General features: G+C 42.9%; 1 protein-coding gene across 3 annotated transcripts; it reads right to left on the bottom strand.

Annotated features, from left to right (window-relative positions):
- Positions 1 to 1,821: 1,821 nt before the first annotated feature.
- ZNF706 (zinc finger protein 706) lies at positions 1,822 to 13,242 on the bottom strand. 3 transcript variants are annotated; one of them, XM_048507736.1, is made up of 4 exons: positions 13,132 to 13,242; positions 5,065 to 5,201; positions 2,725 to 2,829; positions 1,822 to 2,203 (listed from the first exon to the last, which is right to left on the bottom strand). In XM_048507736.1, exons 2-3 carry the CDS (start codon positions 5,197 to 5,199, stop codon positions 2,734 to 2,736), a joined length of 231 nt encoding a protein of 76 aa, XP_048363693.1. In that variant the 5' UTR covers positions 5,200 to 5,201; positions 13,132 to 13,242; the 3' UTR covers positions 1,822 to 2,203; positions 2,725 to 2,733. The 3 variants fall into 3 exon arrangements, with proteins under 3 accessions (XP_048363693.1, XP_048363692.1, XP_048363691.1); XM_048507735.1 differs by lacking the exon at positions 13,132 to 13,242 and adding an exon at positions 12,828 to 12,981; XM_048507734.1 differs by lacking the exon at positions 13,132 to 13,242 and adding an exon at positions 12,809 to 12,960.
- Positions 13,243 to 21,678: the final 8,436 nt, after the last annotated feature.

Raw genomic sequence — 21,678 nt, 5'->3', positions numbered from 1 at the left:
ACAGCCAGTGGGAAACTTATGGTTTACTGTTCCCAAACAGAAATCCTAAGAGGCGCCCTTTTATCTATGTATCCTGAAAGAAAGCATTAGGAATGAACTTATTTGAAAGTAACCTCTTAGAATGCCTTCCGAAGACAGACTGAGTAAAATTAAGTCACTGAACAAATGTCTCATTTAACTGCTTTAAAAATAAAAGAAAAACACACTTCAGTCCCAAGTTGCAAATACACCACATCAGTCTGGTAGGTAGATTTCCTGCCAACTGGGATCTAGTCTATAAGCAGCCTGATATTATCAGGCAAGAAAACAAAGCCAAAGACTACATTCTAATGTCAGGTTTACAAGTGCAAAACAGTTAAGTAAGTAGTAGGGTTTAGCCTCAGGTGACAGAAGTAAAGACAACTTAGGTTAAAGTGTTTACCATAATGGTGAACAAATTATTACATGAACTGATATTTATCATTGATCTTTTCACACCAAAACGGCTACTTGGCAAGCATGCTCTTTCAAGCGAACATTTAGTTCTCTTAACATAAAATCTTGTCTATAAACATGGTTAAAAAAATGCCAGGCACAAATCAAGGACAGTTTGGTCAGTATTTCCTTCAATGTCCAACTATCGACACACAAATTAATTATTGCAAATTTTAAATGGGATGGAAGTAAAAATGAACTAGGACAGGTTTTATGCACTATATGACCTGAGATTAGAATCTAGTTTGAAACATGTTTGGAGTAGACCACAAACCAAAAACACAAACCAGTTCTTCCAGATAGCAAAAACTTAACATTTACTCTGAATTCTTTCATCAGTCCAAACTGATCACATTTTGATTAACTTTTTTGGGGTATTTAGTATTTGTCATGCTGTAGTTTGCAACACGGTCTTATTTAGAACTTGTTTTCAACCGGAAACCATCACAGCAGCCATATTTACACTCTGATATCCATGCTGGCCTCTGGATGCTGGCTACCCGGCCATCTGCCAACATTACATGAGGGAACTTCACAACAGAGACCTATTTTAATTTCCAATAGCAAGTGAGCCCATTCAGTATCTTTGCCAGTCCACCACATCATATCTCCAGTGCATGAAACCAAGGTACAAATTCCTTTACATACAAGACTGAAATTTCATTCACGGACAGCAAGTCAGGCACTCCACACTCCAAACTAATAGAAATAAGAGAACATTTTTGGTCAAAAACATGAAAGGCCAAATTAGACCAGACGGAAAGGATACATGCTTAGGATCGCCCATGGCCTTTTGAAAGGTGACAAGCAGCCCTCATGGCTGAAATCAAGGAAGAGTTACTGGAGCCTATGTCTCTTCCACACAGTTTAAAGAGCCCTTCCAAAGCTGTAGTTAGTGTACAAATGGCGTACCTTTCTCCTTTCCAAAGACCGAACAAATTGCAGCTTTGTAGAGGCAATGGTAAACAACGAGAAGATACGGTAGGAAGATGTTATGACCATCAAACCTCCTAGTCACCCTTCCCCAAGTGGGGCTATTATTTTTTATGGGGATTCCAATCATGGATCTTCAGCACCATGTTTAATTTGGCCCGATGTTTTTTAGATAATGATCTAGCTCAGGGGTCTGCAACCTGTGGCTCTCCAGATGTTCATGGACTACAATTCCCATCAGCCACTGCCGTAGGGACTGATGGGAGTTGTAGTCCATGAACATCTGGAGAGCCACAGGTTGCAGACCCCTGATCTAGCTGAAATTACACAGCATAATGGGCTGCAAAACTTTCTGGTTAATTTGGACTCGTAAGGAACAAAGTAGATTCATTTTAGAATAATGACACTGCTTAATTTTGACAGGGGAAGAAATTCTTTTTTTTTAATAAGGCAGGTAAAACAGAGATACTGAAAACAACTTCCACAAGCATTTGACCTGTGATATTGTAAAATCAAAGTACTATTTTATTAAATGAGTTATTTTACACAATATGAACATCAATATAATTACAACTGTAAAAAATTTAAGAATGAACCAATTTTCAGATTTCCAGGTAGGGCACAACTGTACAGTTATAGATTTGTCTTTACATAAAGCCCAAGAGGAACAGCATAAAAATATGAGTGTTTCCATAGCCCCTTCATTTTTGCTGATCAACAGTTTGTTAGGAAAGCATCTGCAGGTTTGTTATGCAATGCCTGACAGTAGAAGAGTCAACAGGATCCTTGAGTTCACCTGTAATACAAGAGTACCTATTAAAATGAAATCACTGCATATTCCAAAAACTAGCAGCCAATTATTAATCGCGATGGCGTTTTGTAATTCAGGGAACCTCCCTATACCCTTGTAACAGAGCCATCTGGGGAAAAAAAGCAAAAGCAAAACAGGAACTCGGACATCCTGCAAATTTTATACTTCATATTGATTTATTCCCAATTTGTTAGTTAGATTCACACTGCTGTATGAATTAAAGAATTTTTAAACGTGACAGGGGAAATGAAAGCACCTGGATCCTTTTTTAACTTCCTGAACTCAGTATCTGAGGCAACAGCTTGATCTATTCAGGGGACTTTGCGGTGCCTCCAGGAATTCACTCCTTAATCAGCCCCTACCAGCATGGCCAATTGGCCATGCTGACAGAGGCTGATGGGAATTGTAGTTCGTGAACATCTGGAGAGCCGCAGGTTCCCTACCCCTGATCTAATCTATTAAGCCCATATTTAAAGTCAGAAGTGCTTAAAACAGTAGATAATCACCTGTGAATTTTATGCCTGAACATCGGCCAGTTCTGGAGGAAGTGGAGTCTTCGGATGCTTGCTCTCAAAGTGCTGTTTGAAGGTCTTGGGATCTGGCATTTGTGTCTGAGCAAGGACAGAAGGGACCTTTATTTAAAACACACATGAACATCCAAAGGAGTCCTCCTCCTTCCTGTTTAGCTATTGGGGCTGAACAGGTACTACTCCCCACTCTTTGCCATGTTTTATTCCTCTGCTTTATACTACCCACTCATACTTCTTCAGTTCAAATCTTTCCCATAAACTTGTACACATAACTGCATGTGCTGCATTACTTTGGTATTACTTTGGGTAGTACTTGGCTAGCAATCCTTTCAGAAATTGATGGATTCAGTTTTTTAAAACACAGTTTATGAAAGTTGGGAAATAAAGCACTGTGTAGCTACATTTTATTTCAGATGTATTATTCACTCTGATCATGACAGCTGTGGAATGTTTAAGGTAACTAAGCCTACTGCATCTCTGCTGACAGTTTCAGTAAAATGATTTTATTTTTCAGTTACATTTCTGATTAAATTTGGCATGCTGCTTGTTATTTTCCCCAACACTGACTGTGGCTCTATCATTCTCTGGCTCATGTACGTCTTCTTCCCCCTGCTCATGTGCAAGGGCAAGACGTGTGAACTCGTCATGATTTGTTGAGACATAAAAATTCAGGCAAATCACAAAAATATACTTTTCATTCTACAAATACTTTCATCAATGTAGAATCATGTAATCTGCTCTCAGGTCTAAAACACATTTTTTCTACAGAATACTAAAGAGTAGACCCTTAGCCAAAATTCAACACAAATCAAGCCAAGAGACCTTTCACTGCACAAGTCTTTGCTATGCTCTCAACTTCAATAAAAAAGTAAACAGCGATTATCTTTGATACACTAATATCTATTTGGGCCCCTAACACCAGACACTTAAAATTATGATTTTTTTGCCGGGAATACCAAGACTCCATCAACTGCTGGGAAACAGTGTAACCCTGAATGACTAATCAACAAGACCAAACACACTTTAACAATATGTACCTACTTAAGAATAGGTAAATACTTTACCAAGTGCGGCACAGTTACTCAGTTACGTGTCCAGACAATAACCTGAATCTAGCCAGGGCTAGAACTCTTGCACAAGTGTAAACCCAAGAAAAAGACCAATGAAGCCCCTTGCACTAAGTCAAACTTTTTATATTCTCACTTGATCAAGATCTTGTGCCACTTCTGGGCCTTATGATGTATATCAGAGGGAAGTGTCAGCTGTTACGCAAGCAGAAATGTGCTAAACCTATCTACATGCTTACCTGCACATCCCTCGATCTCAGCCAGCAGAAGTTGGTTACCACTGCATGCTCATGTACATCCCCTATGTGTTCAAGTCTGTTATGCACAGTGGAGTATTGCCCCTTGCTCAGGCCCCACAAAGCATGAATGAATGTTCTCTTCTCCCTGGCTCCTCATCCTATTGATCAATATTAACAATTACATTCTGGCTGCTGTAATACTTATCAAATGTTGGTGGAGCAGGACATGTGATCTCCCAAAAGCTGCAGGAGTGGCCAGATGCTACATTAGACAGATGCATATCTTCATTCTAAGTGAGATTCTGTTGGCTGCTTTTGATTTAGCAGCACAAAACAGGAGGGTAAAGCAGCTAGTCCAGGGGTCTGCAACCTGCGGCTCTCCAGATGTTCATGAACTACAATTCCCATCAACCCCTGTCAGCATGGCCAATTGGTTGCAGACCCATGAGCTAGTCAGTACTGCAGGAAGGTGGTACTCATAAAATAACAGCCATGAGATGAGAAAGATTGATCATATAGAACAGGGGTCTGAAACCTGCGGCTCTCCAATTGGCCATGCTGGCAGGGGCTGATGGGAATTGTAGTCCATGAACATCTGGAGAGCTGCAGGTTGCAGACCCCTGATATAGAATGTACATAGGTAATCTTGCTGTTGCTCTGTGCATTTCCTATACAGAACTTATTGAGAGAGCCCCCAGGAGAACAGAATCAAATGTATAATCCCTCCCCAAATAGTACCTTGCTGTCGTTCCATGTATGTCACATACACAAGAGAAGCATTTGGGGGATCTCTCAAGGGGGATCAGAAGGAAATGAATAATCCCTTCTCAAATAGTACCTTCTGCAACTGGAGTGCTTTACTCAAAATATACAAAACTTCTAGCTGTATGAACATCTGTCTTGTGCAGAACATCATTATCCCATTCCGTCCTATGCTTTCATACTGTAAGAGTCAAACAAACAGACTTGAAAAGGTTGCCACAGGAACACTTTCCTTCAGAGGCTCTTACCCTACAGACGGTGCAGGTGTATATTAAAGCAGCCTTTGCTGCAGCCTTCTGGTCATGGCCTTGTTTCTTTTTCTGTCCAGCTTGCTTTTTGGCATTTTTCTGCTGTGACTGGATCTTCTGCTGCCCACGAGCCATATCTAAAAACAAGTGTGACAGTAATTATAGCAGGTGGTTCAATTACAGGACAGTCCTCAGATGTTCACCCAAGACTCAGTGCCACTAAGCTCAATGAATGTTTCTGAGTGAATGTATTGAAGACCACATTTCTCCAAAAGTCTCAATGCAAGAAAATTGCAACTGTTTTCTTCACATAACCATACAGAGCAACTTTTGTTGAGGCAAATGTATCCTTCCCAAACTTGGACAATTTCTGGCGCAAAAAGTTCTCATTACTAGCTGCATAATGGGTGCTCCAGTGTTCACTTGTGGGAGGGAAGACAGGCCAGTACAGCCTAATCTTGGAAGCTAAGCAGGGTTGGTACTTTGATGGCAGACCACCAAGCAAGACTCTGCAGAAGAAGACAGCAAATGACCTCTGCTTCTCACTTGCCTTGAAAGCCCCTTGCTGGGATCCCATTAAATTGACTGTGACTTGATGCCACTTTACACACACAATGATACCTGTTCATTCACAGTGGCTCAAATCCTTTCGCAAATACCAGAAATTCAGAACTGATAGTATTAACACAGCAGAGTCTTCCACTGAGCAATCTGTGTGTAACATACTGATGCTTTCCTTTCTTCTGAGGTTTACAGCCCAATCAGGAGGTGGGGTGGCCCTATGCCAGAGGAAATGCCTTCCCCAGCAGGCCGGAGGCATGGCCAGGATGGAGCCAACCTTAATCCGCTTCCACCCTGGCTCTGCCTCCAGATACATGGTGGCCCAAGGCATGGACTCTCCCTTTTAGGCAGTGTAAGCCCACTGAGTCCAATGGAGGGCTTTTCAGTGGCAGGAAGGGGGGGGGGGTTGTATTTTATCTCCCTGCACTGCCAAAAAGCCCTCTGGAGGCACAGGGTGGCACTGCAACAGTGCCAGACACCAGGGGCTCTAAACTGGGCTGCCCATATCCCAGTGGTCATTAACGCGCTTAAACAGAACAAGGATCAAGCAGCTAAAAGTCATCCATATTGGGAAGTGAATGCAAAGAATCTAAACAATGTCTCAAGGAAACCTGTACTAAGCTGACCATTGTCTACATACCAAGGAACAACCAACCTTAACTTATCTTTGGTCATGAGATGCCATGAGGAAAGGCAGACAATCATCTGGCTGCCTTTGACCAGGCCAGAGCCTGGCCCCAGTCTGCTGGAACTTTGTTTAGTGAGAACAGTTTGCAGGGCTTGTAAGACAGAGGCCCCTTTCGCACATGCAGAATACTGCACTTTCAATTCACTTTCAATGCACTTTGAAGCTGGATTTTACTCAGAATAGCAAAATCCACTTGCAAACAGTTGTGAAAATGGATGAAAGTGCATTATTCTGCATGTGTGGAAGGGGCCAGAGATGTTCCACAAGGTGCATAGGTGAGTACAGCAAGGGTATCGCAGATCAGCTGCCTCCCTTCCCCCTCCCCCCTTTCCTTGTCTCCTGTTCCTTTTTTTGAACCTGCGAGTTCTCTGCTGTGAGTTCTCTGCTGTTGTGCTCTCCTATTACCATCATCTGGACCAACTTATGTTATTAAATTAGGAACGATGGTTCCAGGTTATATGGTTTTCATTGTATATTTGCATATTTATTTATTGTTGTGACTACTGTAAGCTGCCCTGATCCCCATCATGCCAGGAAAGAGCAGCGTATAAATAAAATCAATTTTTAACACTTATAATGTACATGAATAAGGTGAGAGCAATATAGGAAGCCACAGCCAAGGAACTTACAATCCTCGGGTCTTTTTGATGCCAGAGTGACACTCACCCTTCCTAGTCTGTGAGGTACAAATGCACTGCAAATGGTAGTAGTAGTAGCAGCAGCAAGTTCATACAAGGCCACAGTAACATGACAGCAAAAAATGGACAAGTTAAGGTCAGAACCACACACACAACACAAGGCCATCTGCTCTACAAACAACAGCTTGCAGTTAAATGTACTGGTACTTTAACCTGCTCAGCTATGACAGTTATGATAGCCATAATGGATACATCAAGAATAAGTTTTATGCAAGCAAACCATACCTCTTTTGAGCACGGTGGCTAAAAGATGTTTGGAAAATGTTACTGAAATCAAATTTGTCTGTTTAATTTTCCTTTATAATTAGTATCTTTTCTAAATTAAGAGGTTAAAAATTGGAATTTGTATATGGAATTTATATACTGCTTCTCCAGAGGCATGCTTGAAGCAGCAAATTTAACACAAAAATAATTCAGACAGCTTCTGACAGCTTAATAAGGAGGCTACATTTCCATCAAATGAAATTCTGGCTTTCTGTGCACCTCTTCTGCATAGCAAAATATTAGCCACTGATGATAAGCTTTAAGAGTGACACAGTAAGTAACAAACTGCATATATTACTGTAGATGTCCTACTTGACCCCATAGACTAAAGCAGAATCACTAGTGCAAGGAGAGATTCAGCAGACACTCCCCTGCATCTCAGCAGGATCAACCACTGAACCCACATCATATCATTATCTGTGGTAGCTCAAGAAAATGAATTATGTTGCAAGGAAACCTGTACTAGTCAACACTGTCCACATGCCAACAATCAACCATGACCTGTCTTAGGTCCTAGGATGCCAGGAAGAAAGGTAGGCACGTCGATATTTAAAATGTGTAATCATGTATACAACTAGAGAAAGAACACTGCAGGGATGTCCACTGAAGCCAGAATTGAGGGACTTACAATCTTCAAGTCTGTATGATTGTCAGAGTGGCACTGGCACCCCCAGTTTCTGAGGGACAAGTGCACTGCATCATCTGCTTCCAGCACAGCTAAATCAGCGGACACTTAAATCCAGAGACTGGAGCCACAAACAGTAAAAGGTGACTGGGGAAGGCAGGGTCTTCTTCAGGACTGTTTTGGCCTTGGAGGGAGGAGTCATCAGAGTCGGGCACGGCAGCAATTGGAGCCAGGTGACGTGCTACCATGCAACTTGAACAACTCACCCAGGACTGGCTGTTTACTAGCATTCAAAAGCAGCTTCTCAACAAAAGTCAGTGTGGTACAGTGGTTAGAGTATAGTGGTTAGACTAGGATCTAGTGGAGGTCCAGGTCTGAATCACCGCTTGGTTGTGGAAACTCACTGGGTAACCGTAGGCTAATTATACACACTGAGCCTAAACGACCTTACAGGGCTGCTGTGAAAATAAAATTGATTGGACAATTATGCAAACTGCTTTGTGTCCCCACTGTACAAAAAGAGAGAGCTGACATGAATAAATAAATATTGCTGATGATGGGTGCCAGATAAAAGATAGATTGGTCAGTGGCTAGGTATAAAGGACAGCAGAAAGCAGGGAACAGGGAGGATATAGAGGAGGGAAAGAAGACATAATGTGGGGAGAAGTCTACAAGAAAGGGTGAGGCGCTCCCATAAGCACTTGCAACTTCTCTATCATGCAGTTGGACCATAGTTTTCCTGGGTAGAGGGAGCTGGGGTGCATAGAAGGAGGGAAACCTGAAACTTAATGGCAGTTATATATTAATTGGTGGGTGTACAGGAAGCAGGGAAAGGGGTGAGGCTGTGTGGACTTTCAGGAAAGGAAAAGAGGAATTAGCGGGGGAGAGAAAAGTGATACATCTCACAAGTCCTTGTGGAACCCCTGTTTGTTTATTCTGCGCCCTTCATCCACACAATCTCTACAATGTATTATGTTCACTTACCAAAATCATGACTATTTATAATTATCAACTGCAACAACTGCGCATGGACATATTTTTTGTTATTTGGTAACCTTTTTATAGATGCTTATGTGTAGACCTGCCACCATTTTCTTCCTTTTTGGGGACTATAATTTTTAAAAAATTCATAGCACGAGTATTTATTTTCCACCAAATTAATAAATGTTTGGTCTATACTCAATACTTCTTTGAAGTTCCAGGCATATGATCTTCACATGATCTTGCAAAAGGCACAAATAAGTGTTATCTTGATAATGTGCACATCCAAACTAATCTTTGCAAATAATTTCACTACTACCCATTTCTAAGCAATTAACTTCTGTATTGCAAATGGCACACATGATTGACAATTTCAGATTGTGTGAGTAGCCATAAGGGCTTCCACATCAATATGTTTCAACTATTATAGCAGCCACATCTGTACGCTCACTTGATTCTGAAGTACATGGATTACAAAATGGAGAACTTTATTTAAATCCATGATTTATATCACTCAGCCATGTTTTCAAGGGAGTCCTCTTAACAGAGTATATGGTAACAGAAAATAAGTCAATGGAATTTGACTACATTTCTATACCATCTTGCCACAAAGGAGTGTTGATCAGCATGAATGGAGTAATCACCTTTTATCATAACAACCTACACAGTTAGGCTAAATGTGTCTCAGAATAAAACAAAAATTCAGTAGTACCATAAACTGACAATATATATTTCAATATGAGCTTTTGCGAGTCACAGGCTACTTCATCAGATAGATATGTGAAGGAAAATCATATGTGAAGACTAGAGGTAGCAGGGGTCAAAGCTTGGTGTGAGTTATGCCATGCCTTCTTTCAGTGTAAATCTCAACCAATTTTCTTCATGGGTGGACATCATTTGCATAAGCTTCCAGTTTTGTATCAAACAGGATCTACTCACTTTTCTATCTACTGCCTTTGCTGAATCCTCATTTTCTAGCAGGAACCATGTGACCCCACAAAAATGAATTTCCATATTATTTTGATTTTCTTTCAGATGCTTCTTGTGTCACCGTACAAATGGGTAGCTCAAGGTTGTCACAATATGCTGTTTTATACAGGCAATGTGCTACTGCACATTTTGTCAAACAGCTAGATAAAACTGGAGAGTAGGAAGGATTTGTCTGTCTGCCACTCCTCTGCTTTTTCCCAATGAACATTTAAGCCTTTAAAAAGTGACCAGGTCTCTGGGACTTTAAGCTGATTTGTTAACATTCATGAACTGCAGTCAGCTCCCCCCTCCACAGTGAACAATAGAAAATAAGTATTTTCACTTTTTTAAAAAATGTCCATCCCACCATTTACTCTAAAGCTCTTAATGCTACTTATATCATTTTATGGTTTTTTTTAAAAAAACTAATATTTCAACAGTTCAGTTAAAAATCACAAAGTTTAATCAATATTTCATAACAAAATAAGTTTGCAGAAGTTATTTTTGCCACCTTCTGAGGTATTCATTGTGGTCTTATTAAATCCATTCCCCCAATAATTCCATGATAATAATTTACCCCTATGTTACAAGTAAGGAACTAAGGATGAGATAATGAATCACTCCATCCAAGCATTTTGAACCCACAAACTCAATGCTCGCAAAAAGACTTAGATCTCTTCACAGACCACAGTGGCTACATCAAAAACAAACAAGTCACCATTTGCTTTTGGCAAAAACAAATCCTTGGGCATACCTTCAGCCCATTATTAAAGGCTACATGGTTTGACACCAACATCCAAATCAGGAAATCCAACAGTTATGCTTTGTGCCTTGACTACAGACAAGATTTTAAACCATGGTACAGAACCTCTGCGTAGGCAAGACACAAACCATTGTCCTTTTCCTTGGTTTGAATTTTGCATCATCCTTATACAGAAAAAAATGAGGGCCAGGCTAGCAAGCAAAGCCTGCTAGCTTTAGGAGCTTGTCTTCATCACACACCAAAAAATGAGCTTTATATGTAATATCTGAATGCAGCAGAATTTTGTCATATGAGTATTAGCCATACTGTCTACTCTATTTTCACAGCCTGAATACCTCCGACTTAAGACTGAGTTCATCAGAATTTGAAAGGTAAGAAGGGTTGGTCATGGTTAACACTTGGATGGGAGACCACCAAGGAAGGTTGAGGTTCCTATGCAGAGGAAGGCAATGGGGAACCACAACATGGATGAGATCGCCACAGGTCAGTTGCAACTCAATCCATAAATGTATCTGTACAATCCATAAAAGTATCTGAATACCCTGCCTTACATATGAATGCAGGGTTATATTCTTTAAATTTGCTTTCTATTACAATATCACACTAAATATTTTAATAGCAATTTTGAATCTGCTTTTTCCTAGAAACTCTCCTGTTGTGGACCATGCTAATCTGTTGCCATAGTCAAAAAAAAAGAAATGTAAGTAAAACCAAAAGTAAGCTATAAACAGAGTCCCTCTGGCCTCCAATAAATTGGGATGTTTTCCTTTCCAAATAACACAAATATATTTTCCCAGCTGAATTAAAACACACAGCGTTTTTTTCAATTTGTTCAATCAAATACCAGATCCACCCATGAGATTTTCCACCATGTCCAATCTGCTCAAAAGAATTTTACCATAGGATGACTGAACTGCAATTCTTCTGGAGATGTTTCCGTAAAACACAAATTCCCAAAACCTAAAATGCACATCCATTCCCTGATATTAATGGACTCTTTGAGTAGTGCAAGAGTCACAGTGGATTACAAAATGTGTTCTTAGACAATGTCCATATGCTGGTATTAAAAGAAACAGACAATGCAATTTAACGAAACTCATGAGACACTACAGCATTTGGTGCTCCTTATCAACAGAAGACAGCTACACAATTCTCAGGAGACTGTGAAGCTACATGGAGAAAAATTCAAAAACGCAGCTGAAAGATTTAACTGACAAAAATTCTCTTGTGCAAGAGCATACTTTCAGATGAAAAGTCTTCTCCTAGAAGCAACTCATGCACATGGCCAAGAAACAAATGGTGATGAGGTTTCATACCTCAGGTCCAATACCAGTTGCTGCCTTTTATAAGTGTAAGTTGAACTTGGCTAAACCTTAAGGTTATTATTCCTGTGCCTAGAGTGCATGACCGTGTGCATTCATACACATTACAATACACAGGTGTCACACACATAATCAAATACACACATTAAGCTGTTTCAGAGGACAACAACAGGCTCAGTCCCACCACGTGACAAGGCACGGCTTAAAAAACAACAACAGCAGCAGCAGTAGCGATGGCCAGTGGTATGTTGGCATCAAAAAGTCAGAGGCCAAGCATGGCCAATGAAACCCAGTGTGCTTTGGGGTCTTGTCGTCAGACCAACACAGTCGAAATCCTCTTCTCCCTTTAACGCAAAGGAAGGCCTTAAATACTCTGTGCAAGAGAAGTTGAAGACGGATAGTTTAGGACTGGTAAATAACCAGTCCCCAAATTCCCTCGAAAAAATATGACATCAAGCAAGTTTCAAACCTACGCTTTCAAATACAGTTTTTAAGCAATACGGCCCCCCACCCCCACTTTATAACCAGGCCAGCAACCAGACAGTCCATTTCAGGCAACCTCCCCGAGCGCAAATGTCAACACCCCCCACCCCATTAAAAACACCTCCTCGTCCACGGAGGAGCGAAAAGGAAGCGCCCAGCATGGCAGAGCCCCCTGTGCCCACCTCTCCAAAGCGCCCCATACTCAGCCCCACAGAGGGCGGCGGCGGCAGCAGCAGCAGCCCCCCCCCCCCCATCAGCGCCCCACAGGAAGACTTCCCGGACCACGAAGAGGCTTCCCTTCGTAGGGAAAGGGCGGGGGAGATTTCCTCTCGGTCTGCCGGCCTCCCCCTTCTCACCACCGCGGCCGCCTCTTCCCCTCATAGGGCTCACCCACGGTGCGGGGTCCCACCTTCCGGGCGTCGCTGCTCGACGGCTACGGGAGGCTCCGCGCGGCCCAGCAGCAGCAGCAGCTGCCGCCGCCTGCCCACAGGGATGGAGGAGCCCGTCTGGCCGCCCGTCAGCAGCAGCAGCAGCGCCGCCTTCTCCGCCGTGCGCAGGCGCAGACCCTCCCCTCCCCCCAAGAAACCAGACCGGGCCTCTCCCGCCAACGCCTTATCCGGCGCTACTCGCGTCGGCCAATGGCAGAGCCTGCCCATTACATAACGCGGGCAGGGGAGACGGGCGACGGGGGCGCGCGCTCGGGCCTTTCTGACCTTAGCGGGAAGGGAGAGGAAATGGAGGCTTGTCAAGCGCCGCCCTCGCCGTTGCTCTGGAGGCTTTGCTGTCCAGGGAGGGAGAGAGTCGGCATTCGAGCAGAAGTGAAACCCGTCTTCGTCCCGCCAATGGCTCACATTTTGAAAAACAGCCCTGGCCAAGAATTAACGTAGCGTCAGGCCTTTAGGGAGGAGCCAAGTACAAATCTGATTCTGACAATTATACCCCAAATCAATCATTTTGAAGTGATCCTAATCAAGAGACTCGCGCTACTGTAGCACAGGTTATTTCCTTCCACCGCTACCCTGTTTGTTGAGATTTTTTTCCCTTCTAAGAAAATAACCTTCAGAGAGCTTTCCTCTTAATTGGAGGAGAAAGTTGAATTCTTATTTTTTTAGCAAATAAAATGGATTCAGGGACATCTTAAAGATTGCACACATTTATTCCATCATTAGCTTTTTTTTGCAGGTAATTGAAGGGTTGAGATGGGCATATGGAAGTGAGTGGTTGAACATTAAGCCAGCTCAATAAAATCTGGGTTTGACACATCTACATTTTCTATTTTGGAGACTTGTTGAATGATAAGCTCCAAGGCTCTTAGCCTGCAGTCTGCAACCCTCTGTGCTGCTGTGATCACCATCAGACCAGGATATGATTAGCACTCATTTCTTGCATGAAAATTGTATGAAAGGCTTGCATTTGTGTGTGTGTGTGTGTAGTGTTTAAGAGTGGTAAATTCTAAAGAACCAAGTTTCATTCCCCACTCCTTCACATGAGTAGAGGACCCTAATCTGGCAAACTGGATTTGCTTTCCCACTCCTACATATGAAGCCTTCTGGGTGACCTTGGGCTAGTGGTCACAGTTCTCTCATAACTCTCTCAGCCCCACCTACCTCACAAGGCATAAAACTTGAGGCACTTGCTATTTTTCAGCCTAACCTGCCTTGCAGGGCTGTTGTAAGGACAAAGGGGGCACTATATATACTGTCTTAAATTCTTTAGAGGAAGGGAAAAGTTTTGTTGTATATTTGTTTAGAAGTTAAGGTGCTAGACTAGGACCTGGTTGAAGTCCCTGCTCATGCAATGGAAGTTTGCTGGGTGATCTTGGGCCAATCACTCAGCCTGACCCTGGCTAGTATTTGAATGGGAACCTCTAAGGAATACTAGGGTCATGGCATGGAGGCAGGCAATGGCAAACCATCTCTGAGTATCTTTTGCTTTGAAACACCTATGGGGTCACTATAAATCTGCAGTGACTTAGTAGCAAAGAATAATCATTGCATTTGGCTGTGCCTTCTGAGAGCATGTATATGCTGAGAAAAATATGGGTATGTGTATTAATCCCCAGGAAGCCAAAACAAGAACAAAAGGAATAGGGCAGCACAAAGAATCCAAAAGATGAGATGTTCTCAAGCTGTTCATTGATAGAAAAATGTTCTATTCTGGCAAATTAAAACCAAGTGCTGATCAATATTAATTGCATATCTTTCCCAGATGCAATGAAAAGCTTAACAAAGCACCATCAACAATGTTCAGCTTCAACATATTTTGCTATTTCTCAAAAATGTATATATTACCTGTGTTCTTTAGAAAATGTATCTGTCACTTTAAGAGGTGGATTTTTTCACAAACAGGAAGTCAGGAAAAAAAAGGAAAGAGGACAGTACCTTTGATCTGTGAAGTTACATTAGCATTTGAAGCAACCCAAAGCAAGCATGCTTGCATTTGTGGGATGTTTTATTTTATAAGACTCTGAAACTGCCCGGCTTAGGACAAAACTGGAATAAAAGTTTAAACAATGTTCCATGAGCATCAGTATATCAAAGTGGAACTCAATCCACATCCTGCAGAGATCTGCATTTGCAGTTACCATCAACTAAAGGAGCCACATTTACTTCCATTTCTGGCATGAGACCAATAGGATCCTCATTTCAACAAGCTATAAACCATTGTATAAACCACAGACCATCATAATTTTTAAGTAACTTTGTGAATAATTTAGTACAGTGCAAGTTTACAGATCATGTTTATTAGCATTAGTATAGTTCAGGGGTACACAATACGGCTCCTGAGGGCACCAAAGGCACCCACCGACATCTTTCTTGAGGGCAGATCAACCCAACACTTTTCAGTGGGCAGTAGACCCATCCTGGGGCAAACATCCTGGGAATAACTTCAGCAAATGGTGACAGGGAGAATCCCTTCAGCTGCACACAAAATGTCAGGTTCAAGCTGAGGGTGAAACTGACCAGACAACAAAGTGGTCGGGCAGGAAACATAAGACGCCTCCTGAGCTGCATTCCACACAGCCTGGCAGGAGATGTCCTGAGCAGAAATAAGGCATCCTAAGGATGTCTTAAGCTGTGCTGAGTGCCTTCCCAGGATGCCTTTTCCCCCACATCCTCAGGACATCTAATTTCATCTGTGTGGAATGGACCACAGTGACACATTTTTCGGTTCAACCTTGTTCGTAGGTCAGGCACTCCTAGCTGGCCACCGAAGATCCTATTGGCTGGTCAGCTTAAAATAATGTTCCAGTGACAGCGACTCCAGCGTTGGTTTTATTTTCTCTCATTCCCCTTTCCCAGTGTATTGTTTAAAATTATGCTCCATTTTCCTTGCCCTTGGGCTTCCTCTGAATGTGTAGCTCCATCTTTTGCAGCTGCCATCACTGGCATAATGCCCATTGGGCAAGGAGGACAGCTGCCCAGGGCATCACCTTGCGGGGGGCATCAAAATGCTGGGTTCGTTTTTGGGTATTTTAGTGGTTTTACATTTTTGGCCTTCAGTGGGCTCAGTTTTTAGGCTAGTGGCACCAGAATTTCAGCTTATCATCAGGAGACTGTCCTTATGCTAGCCCCCAAGTTTGGTGAGGTTTGGTTCAGGGAGTCCAAAGTTATGGACTCCCAAAGGGGGTGCCCCATCCCCCATTGTTTCCAATGGGAGCTAATAGGAGATGTGAGGACATAATACACTACACACTTCACTGTCCATTTTATTCTGCTATCCGTAACAAATATATCAATGATATCCTGTCAGGCCTGACAGGCAGCGAGGAGGAGAAAGTTTGCTTTCTGATGGCTGATGTGTATGCTAAGGTTACATCCAAAGTAGCGATATTTATGTTTCTAGCAGCAAAAATCAGAGAAAGTTCAACTGATATTCAAATCACAGAAGCTAAGCTTCTGTGGGATCGGGCGGTATATAAATTGAAAAAAAATAAAATAAAAATAATGAAGGTGGTTGGAGATTCCTAGAATTACAGTCCTGTTGTGGCTAGATTTATGATATTTCGCTTGATGTTGTATGGCTGCATTGCTTCTGTATTCTAAAGCTTGAAAAACTCTCATAACATGTTTTATACTTTTGTAATTTGAGGGGAGTAGGGCTTCGGCTGAAGTGCCTTTTTATGTGTATATGGCCTATGGCTAATAAACACTGATTGATTTACATTTATAGGAGATGGGGGCTACAGTTTTGAGGGTCTATAACTTTGGCCCCCCTGAATCAAATCGCACCAAACTTGGGGGGTATCATTAGGGCAGTCTCCTGATGAGACCCTGAAGTTTTGAGACTGTGCCTTCAGAAATGTGCCCCCCACAGCCTGCAACCCCCATTGACAGCAATGCAGAAAACTCAATGAAGAACAAAGATTCTTGGGCAAATTTCTAGGAGGTTCCTGCAGGGGGTGCATTTTTGGATGTATCGGCATCAAAATTTCAGGGTATCATCTGGAGATGATGGCACCCCCAAGTTTGGTGGAGTTTGGTTCAGGGGGGCCAAAGTTATGGACCCTCAAAACTGTAGCCCCCATCTCCTATTAGCTCCCATTGGAAACAATGGGGGATGGGGCACCCCCTTTCGGAGTCCATAACTTTGGACTCCTTGAACCAAATCTCACCAAACTTGGGGAGTACCATAAGGACAGTCTCCTGATGATATGCTGAAATCTTGGTGCTGATATGTCTAAAAATGCACCCCCTGCAGGCACCAATGTCCTGGTGCAAAAAGAAATTTGGTCGTGGTGGAGTGGCCGCCCATGGGGGGGGGGGGGCATCCAACTCAGGTTTTGCCCAGGGCTACAGTTTGCCCAGGGCTGCCTCATTACACCCCTGGCTGCCATTCTGTGGCTACGCCTACTGCCCTGTGTTAGAATTCCAAAGGTGCCAATGGGATCAAATAAGTTGAGGACCACTGGTTTGGCTTACATCTACTGTAAAAAGGCAAACAAACCCCCACACTAATGCATTTACAAAAGTGAAAATTTCATCTAAGTTGTTAACAATTGCAATAGCATTTCAGCATTAATTGATTTGGGCTGATGCCCAGTTTCTAGCTGTGGTTATTGTGCGATGCCAAAGAACCCACTTTAACCCCAACAGTCCAACAAAATGTTAAGAGAAAGCTTGCTTTCCAACCACGCAACTGAAGGAAAACAGAAGACTGAAATATGCTAATAGTGGCATACCACAATGTATTTTGCAATCTACATTAACGAAAATAAATAGTTTTTAAGAGGGTTTTTGCAACTGGTTTTAGGGAGAGATTATGGCTGCAATTGCTACAAATGCTTTCTTGGATGTTAAATTCCCTTGAATGCAGTGGAAGGACAGAACTGGCCTATAAAAAGGTAGAAGACCAAAGTATTTAGATATTGGAAACAATTCTAGGCCAAATAACTGGAAGGAAAAGGGATATTCATGGTGAGCAAATTGCAAGAATTAAAATTGTTTACATCTGCACCATTTTCTTTGCTTCAGTCCCCTACTTCCACTGTTCTCCTCACCCACATCACCTGCTTTTGGGCTACTTTGGGTTTTGTTCTGTTCTGTTCTGTTTTGCTTTGTTTTGTTTGTTTTTGAACTAGTAATATAACAATTACCTTTTTTTAAAAAAGCCCAAAGAAGCTTCCTAGTGGCACGGGCTAGGGACAAATGGCTGCCACCGTGGGCAGAGGCAAGGAAAGTATGAGAAAACCATTGTGTTGACCATCCACTGTTATTGCAGTGCCTGCATTTGTAGCAGCCACGAAAGTTCTGTTACCATTTGGAAACAAGCAGGGTTTCTCACAGTGATAACAAGGATAATTTATACTAACATAGCTGCCCCATGGACAATTTAACACATGTAGTTGTAATATGAATGCTTGCCATATGGTAGATTATGCTGCATTCTAATATATTTTGGGGTATCATGGTCAGTATCCATAAACATGCATTCTGTGACCGTTCCTGGAATAGCTTTTGCTTCCCCACTTCCTGAAACTGTGACACAATTATGCTACTGTAGCTTATTGTGAAATCTGAGTTCATCAATTTTTATGCTATATCAAATAATAGCGAATGGATGGCATTTGGCAGCTCAGGAGTACTTAGGTAGCATGGTGTTAGGTAGCATGGTGAATTGCTTGAGGCAACCAGCCATGCTCTCTGCTCATCCTCATCGGATTGGCGACCGTGCCAAGTGTGTGGTGTGTCTCAGTTTTACTCCTGCTTTTTCCTGATACCAAAAAAGGAGGGTGGTCAGTGTCCCATCCTGGTTCTTCAGGGTCTGCACAGTGTATCACCCCTAAGAAGTTTAGCATGCTACCCATGCCTGTTATTATGCCTTTGCTTGTTAAGGATGACTGGGTTACCATAACAGATCTGAAAGATGCATCCATGAAAGTTGCTGCAAGTACTTAAGGTTTGATGTGGGGGAATCTTGTTTATGAGTTCTGCGTCCTGCCCTTTGGTCTGTCCTCTGCCCCAAGGGTTTACTAAAGTAATGGCAGTGGTGGTCGAGTACCTGTCCTTACAGGGCGGCACCAAATTTTTCCTTACTTGGATGACTGGCTCTTGGTCTCCCACTCGACAGACCGTCTCCAGAGATAGTTGGCATTTGCCTTACACACCTTTCAAGGCCTGGGGCTTGTCATTAATGCTACCATGTCCAAGACTGAGTGTACAGGCACTGCTCTAAACTTAGATGTTGGCCGTGCCATCCTCCCTGTTAAAGAGAGTTCAGGCCATTCAAAGACTGGTGGCCAGGTTCCATCAGAAATGCTTCAGAGGGCTTTTGCTGTGCAGCAGCTGTTGGGTTTGGGTAATGACCTCGGTAATGTCCACTGTTCACTTTACCAGGTTCCAACTGAGTACCTTACAGAACTAGTTCATTAGGGCATTCAGAATTAATGTGGACCCACAAAGGCACAGTTTGTCTGTTCCTAAGCATGTCCTGGCATCCCTTAAATGGGCAGATGGATAGTGACCTCTTACAAGGCATGCTCATGGGGGCACCTGCTCCTTCAACACTGATGACCACGGATGTCTCCCTGTGGGGTGGGGCATACTGCCAAGGCTTATTGTGCAGGGACTTTGGTCTCACCACTAGTCTTTCCATATCAACCTGCTCGAACTCAGAGCCATTAGACACGTTCTGGTTCTTTTGCAGATCTGCTTCAGGGCAGAGATGTCCTGATGGCCATTGACAACATGGTGGCCAAGGAGTATACCAACAAGCAGGGTGGCATGGGCTCCCTTTCCTTGTGCAATGAGGCATGCAAGATCTGGGAATGGACCATCTTGCATGACCCCTGACTGCCAGCGATCCATGTAGCGGACTTGCCCAACACTGAATCTGCAAGACCTGACCCAAATGGATGGTGGCAGGACAGTATTTCTAGCCAGTGTTCAACAACTGGGGGAAACGGGTGACAGATCTGTTCACTTCAGTGATGAATGCCAACAAATTGCACCAAGGGAGGGCTGGGTCCACACTCCCTGGAAGAAGACTTCCAGATCACCGGGTCATGCCAGTGATATATGCCTTCCCACCCTTGCCGTTAATACTCAAGGTAATTGCCAAGGTAATTGCCAAGGCCAATCTTATTGTGATTGCCCCCTTCTGGAGACCCTGGTTCAGTCTCCTGTGGACCTTGTCCAAGAGGAGGCACACGCATCTATCCCTGAAAGCTGACCTCCTGAGCATCAGTCAGGTTCTCCACCACCATGTAATCTAAACCCTCCATGTCATGGCCTGACAGTTTGGCCAGGTGAGGTTTTGCCTGTATTGGTTGCTTCCAGAAAGCCCTCTACCAAAAAACCCTGTTCAGCCAAAGGGGCTAGGTTTGCTTTCTGAGCAGAATCTTAAGAGAGATAGCTAGCCCAGGCTGTGACTGGGGGAGGGGAGCACCCAATTTGTGACTAGAAGCTCTCAATATGCTATCTAAAATGCTCCACAGCTGTACTGCACAACCACAGTCCATGTGTGCCTGCACAGAAGACCACTAGGTGAACAAACAGTTATGGTGAGCGAAGCTGTTTATGACCTTCTCTCCTTCTTGCTCATTTCTTCCTTTGGTTTCGAGCCAAAATTTTAATATAGGCACCTTTTTGATGTAGAATAAACAGAAGGAAAGATATTCTATAATTTTTATTTTAGTATCCTAATCAAACCAAAATAATTCCAGAGAGAATTTTGAAAGTGTATCTGGTTATAGCCCTGACAAATAAAATTGGCATATTGAGTGATCAGTTATATTTTACTTGATTTATTTATTGATTAAAGCTCAAAGTCTGGCATGTCAGGCTTTTATTCCTTTTCTCTTTGTATTAAAATGGTGTGTTGAGTATAAGTCAGAGACAGAAACAAACCCCAAATGAGCACTGCACCTTCTAAGCAGCCTCCCAGGACATAATATTGCCTAACTAAAAATCTCCATTATTCAGCAAAAGAACTTCAAAGAGAGACTCCAGTGTGAAATTACTTAATTCATCAAGAAGTCTGACATTGTAGGAGGTCATAATGAGGATTTTAGATTCCTCAGTTATTACAGGTATGAACTAGTTTGGTAAATCATTCTTGGTATTGTTAAGGTGCCAGATTTCTTCTGTTTATTTAAGATCGATTCAAGTCCAGTAGTACCTTAAAGACCGACAAGATTTTCAAGATATAAGCTTTCAAGGGAGTTTTGACTCTCAAAAGCTTATACCCTGAAATCTTGTTGGTTTCTAAGTTGTTACTAGCATGGAGTCTACATGTTCTACTGCAGGCCTGCATGGCTTCCTTCTAAAACTATTAATTTAAGGGAGCTATTAGTTTCTTGTGCTGCCAAGTCATAGCTGGACTATAGTGGCCTCAGAGGGTTTTCAAAGCAAGAGATGTTTGGAGGTGGTTGCCATTGCCTGCCTCCCCATCATGACTCTGGTGTTCCTTGGAGGTTGCCCATCTAAACGTTAACTGGGGTGACCCTGCAGAGGTTCTGAGATCTAATGAGATGAGGCTAGCCTGGGGCTATCCGGGTAAGGGAACTAGCTATAGTTTAGTACAGGGGTCGGCAACCTCTACCACCCAAAGAGCCATTTGGACCTGTTTTCCATGGCCCCATCTACCAAGCCGGAGAGGCAACTTCGCACAGAGCTGCCTCCGGTTCGGCCCCTCCACTCACCTTTCCTTCCAGCGCTGCTCTGGAGGGCTGGAGGGACATGCCCACGCTATCCTTTGACCTCCAGGCCATGCGGAGTCGCAGTATAAGGCTGAAAGAGCCGCATGCAGCTCCGGAGCCG

The sequence above is a fragment of the Sphaerodactylus townsendi genome, linkage group LG09 (assembly GCF_021028975.2).
Source record: "Sphaerodactylus townsendi isolate TG3544 linkage group LG09, MPM_Stown_v2.3, whole genome shotgun sequence".
Classification (NCBI taxonomy): domain Eukaryota; kingdom Metazoa; phylum Chordata; class Lepidosauria; order Squamata; family Sphaerodactylidae; genus Sphaerodactylus; species Sphaerodactylus townsendi.
This window is presented reverse-complemented; position numbering and strand designations above follow the sequence as displayed.

Coding starts and splice junctions, on each gene's coding strand:
- ZNF706 (XM_048507736.1), bottom strand. CDS start 5,199: ATGGCTCGTGGGCAGCAGAAGATCCAGTCACAGCAGAAAAATGCCAAA. Junction 2,830..5,064: donor ACACCTGCACCGTCTGTAGG/GTAAGAGCCTCT, acceptor GTCCTTGCTCAG/ACACAAATGCCAGATCCCAA.